Source organism: Eleutherodactylus coqui, chromosome 5 (genome assembly GCF_035609145.1).
Source record: "Eleutherodactylus coqui strain aEleCoq1 chromosome 5, aEleCoq1.hap1, whole genome shotgun sequence".
NCBI lineage: Eukaryota > Metazoa > Chordata > Amphibia > Anura > Eleutherodactylidae > Eleutherodactylus > Eleutherodactylus coqui.
This window is the reverse complement of record NC_089841.1, coordinates 43,049,359-43,056,682: the sequence shown is the minus strand read 5'-3', so window position 1 is coordinate 43,056,682 and position 7,324 is coordinate 43,049,359. Positions and strand designations below refer to the sequence as shown.

Genomic DNA, 7,324 nt, shown 5'->3' with positions numbered 1-7,324 from the left:
ATTTATCTGCAGGAGACTCGGGGGATTGGCTGGTTGAGAATACCATACCCTGCCAGCTCGATTAACCCCTACCTGTGAAGGTGTGCACAAGGAAACCTGTAGAACCACAGGTCCCAGATGCACAACCTTAACAAGTATCAAATCTTGGAGCACGCCATATTTATGACAAAATTTGTGACTTCTGGGACTTTGTGCCCACACAAAAAGAGTGGTGGGCCCTCCTGGGCCTATAGGATCTACTGTAACTTACGCCCGAAACAAATTGTAGCTGAAATCTATGCTTCAGCAGTGCACACAGGACTGGCAAGACGTGCCAAATTTACTAAGAGGTGTGTGTCTTCTCAAGGTAGTGGAGGGGTATGGGGGAGCTAGCTGATTGGTGGGGATTCGACCAGGACTAGTGGATTAGCAAAGGTTCGACCTCTGGGAAGGTTCCTGAATGAATGGAGCAATGGTCATGCATGCCACTGCTCCCAACATTTCACTGGAGCTGCCAGAGAAGACACAGTTCAAGTGCTTGACTTTCTCCGGCAGTCCCACTGATATTAATGGAACGGCAGCTGTTGGACCCCCTGATAAGCAAATTATCCTCAAACTTGGGCTTAACCTGCATGCGGCATAGGCCCCACTGACTACTAATTGGGGGAGTTGATCTTCAGGAAATGCAGAAGGGGTAGAGTGTCGTGTAATTGAGGGATGGAGGATTTACTTTACGATGACAGCACATAAGCCCACCCAATATGCCTGGCTTGGGGCTGGTGTTCTTCTTTTGTGGGGTCCTGGGAGTGGTGACCCCATAATATGGAAATGGGAGATGGTATAATGCCTCTGCAATGCCACCTATCAGAAGGTAGCTTCCCTATAACTGAGCTACCTTCCAATGGGTGGCGCTGGTATTGTACCATCTCTCATTTGCATACCAAATTTCTCAGAGCAGCTTTGCATGAGCCATAAGTCTCCTCTCAGCTACTTGACACTCTCCACAAGGAAAAACATAACCCATTCAGACCCCATAACTTGTAACATATAGAATATTATACTTTATTACCTTTTGTATTGCATTATTAGTTTCTGTTTCTTTAAGCAGCCGTTACTAATACACAGTGTATTTACCCACAGAGAGTCTCATCAATGTATATAATCCATGCCAAGGGTCATTTATCTTCCAAGTCTTCAGAAAACACACACACAAGAACTCGGGCAACACCCATGCCTCAGTATATACAATGGTTGTTGAGTTGTCTTCATAATTAATAGCTGTTGAACGTTTTCATTTAAAGGAGATGTTTGTCTTCCTCTTAATACTGAAGTTCCTTGCAAGGATTGTACAGGAAAGAATCATCTTTATAGGGACCTTTAAATGGCTTCTCCACTTTGTATAGTTCTTACTTTTTCGAAGGGTCCCTTGACAATAAACAGATAAAGTGTCGCCCCTCTTCTCGCTGGAACCCCCAGTGATCAGCTGTATTGTGTGCAGGAACCTAGCAGTAAGTGTTCGATTTCCCTACAGCTCCTCCACAGGGAAAATGAAGTATTACACAATGACATTCATATCAACGAGATCCTCCAGGGAAAGACACAGTTTATAACTACTATCCACGCTGGCCAAGAGAGAAGGATCCTGAATAGTGGATCCCCTTTAATAGAGTGTATGAAAATGGGTTTCTAAACTGGGCAACTCATTTAACTTACAGTGTGAGCGTTACTACAGATCCCACAATGATCAGGTGGTTGCAGTCCCAATACTTAGTTTGTGAGGAGCCATGGAGGCAGCGACATGGTTCAAGCATCTGATTGACGGTCTGTAAATTAAGGTACAGGGTAGCCTTTCTATTGGAGCTGGGGTTCAGCTGGCTTATTTTTCTCAACACATCTAAGAGATCGCAGATTACCTATACAGTTATATCCACTTTCAAGCTATATGATGGCTCCATACAACCTCCAAATTATACAGAGCGGTATTATGGGGCCCACAGAAGTCAATGTGCCCTGTTGTACCTCAGTACATTCCCTATGTAGAGATTTTTTTTTATTCTTTATGCATTCACAAAAATAAAAATTGCATGTCTGTCAGACCCTGGAGATATTTGCTTGCATATCTCCATAATACAGCACTATATTGTGGCACAAGTAGTGCTTAAAGGGGACATCTAGTTTAAAAAGCCCACTTTCATACACCCTACAAATAAATTCTGAGTTAACAGTGGGGGTCCTCTGTTTGGGATTCTTATCTGTTGTTCAGAGTGGTTATATACAGTATCTGTTTCTCTCTGGAGGAATGCTCTTTCCTGTACTACACCAACATGGCGTTGATACGAATGGACGCTGTGTAATACTTCACTTTCCCTGTGGGGGCACTGCAGGGAAATTGAACAGTTACTTCCATATGCTCCCACAGATTATAGCAGATAATTGTTAAAGTGAGCCTTCTAACAAGTGAGGATTGTCAAAAGCAGAGAACCTCTTTAAAGGGATTGTCCAGCTGTAAACTATTGATGGCCTATGCTCAATATGGGCCACCAATAGAAGAGTTGGTGGAACGGCCCTTTAATAAGTTGGTTCCGCTCATTTCTGCAGAAAGCAGACAGTTCAATTCCCTCTGCTGTGGCCAATGTTGGAATTACAGGCAAAGTTTTCATTCCCTTAAATGGGAAACTTGCCTGTAGTACCAAAACTCACCACTGTAGTGGGAATGGAGCTGTCTGCTTCCTGCAAAAATCAGCTCAGTGCATGAACTGAAATAGTTCATCAAAGGCAGTCCCGGGCGGCAGACTCTCATTGGTGTACTATCGATGGCCCCTTTTGGGGATAGGCGTTAAATAATTTATAACTGTGTAATCCTTTTAAGGCTCTGTGTGCCTGTGTACAGATTCTATGCACAAGGCTCTACTATGTGCATAAGCCCTTTGTATTTTTTGCATGTTATTCAGACATGTAAGAAACTCACATGTACAGGAATCTCTGAGATTGGGCCTTGCCTAACAAAGATTGCTGCACTTCTACTCAATGAAGTCCATGGCAGTTATGAATACCTACAAATGGCCATCTTTCCAATGAACCAAGTGCTGCCATGGTTTTTTAAAGTACATCAGAGAGGGTCTGACCACCCAGGATTCCATGGATGTGACCCTCTTAAATGTATGAATGACTGGTTAGAAGATCCTCAATGTGTAAACATCTTTGGAAGAGAACTTGTATCCAGGGCAGTAATCTGTACTACTGCCCCCCACTACAGCCTATTAAGGGAAGAGCTAATGATTGCATATCAATCCATAAAGTGATATCTCTCTGTGTACAAATATATCTTTAATGTCCCTTTTCTTGAAGGACGGTTTGATGTCACCGATATAGAAAGCATGCTACCAAGGATCCAATTATCGAGCTTTGATAAACAATTTCGACTCCTCGGAGGTGGAGGCGTCGTCTGTCGTTGGCTCCTGATTGGACACCTTTCCTGATGAAGATACAACAATCGTTTTACCACCGGCAGCAGCCGCCTTCTGTATCTGAGATATGGCATCGCAGGCTGCCACCACCTCGTCACTCTCAAAGTCATAGTCTGGGATTAAGGCCTGTTCTACTCGGATATCCATCTGGTTCCTCTTCACAACTTCTGCAGCTTCCGTGTCTTTCTTCTGCAGGAGAAGCCTTCGAGCCCAAGTCAGATCTTCTTCCCACAACTCCTTGTTAGATGGGCAGATGTGAATTCCAATCTGGAAGCTCCGAACGGCCTGTGGAGAACATCAAACGTCATTTTTTAGGTCATAATGAACAACGTTGACGAAATCTGAGCATCACTCACCCATGGCGAATGGCCATGTACAGTTATGTATACAATCTACTCTACTTCCTCATTTGTAGAGAAGGCAGAGATAGTGGTGTAAGGGACCTTTTACACAACATGACGACTTAGGAATGCTCTTTTGCCTAATCATCAAGTGGAAGTTGCCACTGATCACCCCAACAACTTAGAAAATGCTTCTTCATTGAGTGATTGTATATAAAATCATCGCTGTTGGCGGCTTACCTCCTCATGTAAAAGGGGAATGTGCTGCTGACAAACTTTGAATTCTGTGGAACGAATAATCATTCAACAATCGTTCATTCTCCAGTAGAGTCTGAATCGTCCTATGTAAAGGCCCAGTAAATGAGTGCCAATCTTGTTGTTTGGGCCAAGTAAAAGGAGCCTTTAAGGGGTTGTAGAGGAATTATTAGTTACAAGGATAGGGGGTAAATTGCTGATTGGTGGGGATCCTGAGAACGGTACCCCCGTGTCCCCATCTTCTCGCCACTGTGAGGTCACTTCTCCCACCCATAAAACGTTAAAGTGATTGAAACGCTGGCTAAGCCTGCATGGTGGACGTTCCATTTATTTCAATAGGGCTGATGGAAATACCACAGTTCTTGTCGCTGGGCTATCTCCGCAGTCCCCCCCAAAAAACACAACACCAGAATTGCGCATTTTTGGTCACCCCATCTCCAAGAAAAAAAGTAATCAAAAAAAGTCATATGCACTCTAATATGGCACCACTGGAAACTACAGGATGTCCTGAGAAATCGAGTCCACAAACAACTATGTCGACAGAAAAGGAAAAGAATTATGGCGGTCAGAGGATGGCGGCAGAAAATATTTCCGTTTTTTTTTTAAAGATAATCTAATTTTTAAAAGTAGTACAGCCAAAAATACAAACTATATAAATGTGGGATCGCCGTAATCGTACTGACCCACAGAACAAAGTTACCCCATCATGTTTGCCGCAATGTGTACACCATTGAAACAAGACCCCCTCAAAAGTGGCGGAATTGCATTTTTTTCTATTTCACTCATTTTTAAATGTTTTCAGTACATTACATCGTACTATTGAAAAATACAACTCGTCCCGCAAAAAACAGCCCTCAGACAGCGACGCCGATGAAAAAATAAATGTTGTATGATTTTAGTAAAGGGGAGAGGAAAAACTGAAAATGAAAAAAAGGACAGCATCAGAGGGTTAAACCTTGAACCATATAGGTTGGCATAAGAGCTGTATACATAAAACGATAAGACATTATTTAATCAAGGCTCCAAAATGGTTCCATTCTTGTATTTTAGGACTAGAGTAATTAAACGATAGTTGGAAAAAATAGAAATGTGACACTGGTGGGAGAAATCGAACGTTCGGACCCTCACCAATTGGGATCTTTTCTAATGATGGAAACCCCCTTTAATGCAATGCAGTTACGTTTCGATGCTGACTTGAACACAGCAGAAAGAATAGAAGACAAGATGCACCCCCTATGCCTGGATGTGACATCTTGTCTCAGTGGTCTGTAGATAGAAGTCTATCTGTATACGTATCATAACCTCATGTCACCGTGTTCTCAGAACTGCTGTCGGCGGTCGCACTGTATCGTCACCACAATTGGAGAGGTAGAGCGCCCCAGCTCGTGAGATGTCACACAATCGCTATGCAAACACATAACAAACTTGTGTTTGCCATCAGCTTACTTCATGCAGATTGTGGTTAACATGGACCATAAATATGCAAAGCGGGGAATAGTCAAAGCACAGTGAGATGTAGCAGCGTCCTACCGGAGATGAGGACTGTTTAACCCCCTGTAGCATCTGTTTTATAACACTCTTGCTCATGATTTACACTTTGAAGACTTGTACCAAGCATATCACCAGATCCCCACTTATTAGGGGTTGTCCAGTTGTAAACCATTGATGGTCTATCCTAAGGACAGGACCTAAGGACCAATAGTAGATTGGTAGGTGTCTGCTTCCCAGGACCCATGCCGATCAGCTGTTTGCCAGGCTGGTGCGCTCATGCACAGAGCAGGAAGTAAATAGCTCCATTCTTACTACAGTTGTCAGGCTTGTTATTTCAGGGCAAGCCTCAATTCATTTCAATGGGAACTTGACCTGTAATACCACGTTTGGCCAACGCAGTGGGAATGGCGCTGTCTGCTTCTTGCATACATTATTTCAGTGCACAAGTGCACCAGCTTGGCAAGCAGCTGATCGTTGGGGTTCTGGGCGCCGGACTCCTGTCAATCTTCTATGGGTGATCTGTCCTGAGTACAGGCCATCAACGTTCTACACTTGGACAACCCCTTTAAGTCCAATTTCTCTCAATACATGTATAAAACTTATCTTTATCTCACTGGCACTTTAGTCTCTGGTTTGGGGCTTATATATATATATATATATATATATATATATATATATATATATATATGGTTAATCTGAACAAACAGGGCTGCAGTGTAAATTACAGGACAGAGGAGAGGCCGGAGCACATTATAGACCAGGGGACGAACGTCAAACTACTTTACAATCCCCGATGACACTGTTGAGCAGATCACAGCTTTGCCAGTATTGGAGCTGAGCTTGAAGAGAGTCACCTACTTTTTGCCCTATGAGCTAAGCTTATGAGCTCAAAGTAGGTGACCCGGTGAGTTCAGAGATGTGTTATACTTACCTCGACCGTCGTTCCCCCGGTGTGAGAGCTGGAAGTCGCCGCTGCAGTGCATTCAGCAGCCCTGCTAAGTAGGCCGCCCTTTATAAAATTAGAACGGGCGGCCGATTCAGCGCACCGCTCAATGCATTCAGTGCTCACATCATGGGAACAACAGGAGAGGTAAGTATAACACTTACATCTCCGTACTCAGCGGCTTACCTACTTTCAGTCCATAAGTTTAGTTCATAGGGCTAAAAGTAGGTGATAGATTCCCTTTAAATGTAGTTAAATGTTCATAACTAAAGAAAGAAATAGAAGGTAAGAATGACCCAAAAGTAGGTTTTTAAGCCCACTCCCCTTTCTTCTCCGGTAGGATCAGTTCCATGAGCTTTTCCAAACTCCCTTTCCCCTGCAGTAGCATCAATTCCACCGGCTTCTCAACATCCCATTTCCCTCTGGTAGGATTGTATTATCGATTCTTCCAAACACCTTTCCCCTCCAATAGGATTTGGATCAGTTCCATCACCATGAAGATCATTTACATCAACGCCCTCAAGTAGGTTCAGTATCATTGACTTCTTAATAGACATTTTCAGTATGGTCAGTTTCTTAATACCTTCTTCACCACTAGGTTCTCCACATCTCCGTCTCCTCTTATAGAATCAGTTTCATCTGCTTCTCCTCACTCCCTTCCCCTCAGGAAGGATTAGTTCCATCCACTTCTCTAAACTACCTTTCCCCTCTGGTTGCAATACTTTCATCGGCTTCTCCACACCTTCTTCCCCCATCAGGTTGGATCTCTTCCATTAGCTTCTCCATCTTTCCACCACCTTCTCCACAAGTAGGATCTGTTTTATTAGGTTGTCCACATACCCCTTCAC

The 7,324-nt window shown here is 43.5% G+C and overlaps 1 protein-coding gene across 1 annotated transcript in view; it reads right to left on the bottom strand.

The window, feature by feature from the left end:
* Positions 1-1,017: 1,017 nt before the first annotated feature.
* TTC33 (tetratricopeptide repeat domain 33) overlaps positions 1,018-7,324 on the bottom strand; it is a 164,777-nt gene continuing 158,470 nt past the window's right edge. Inside the window, exon 5 of the mRNA XM_066602390.1 lies at positions 1,018-3,731. Within this exon, the coding sequence (XP_066458487.1) occupies positions 3,375-3,731 (357 nt within the window). The 3' untranslated portion in view covers positions 1,018-3,374. The remainder of the gene's footprint in view (positions 3,732-7,324) is intronic.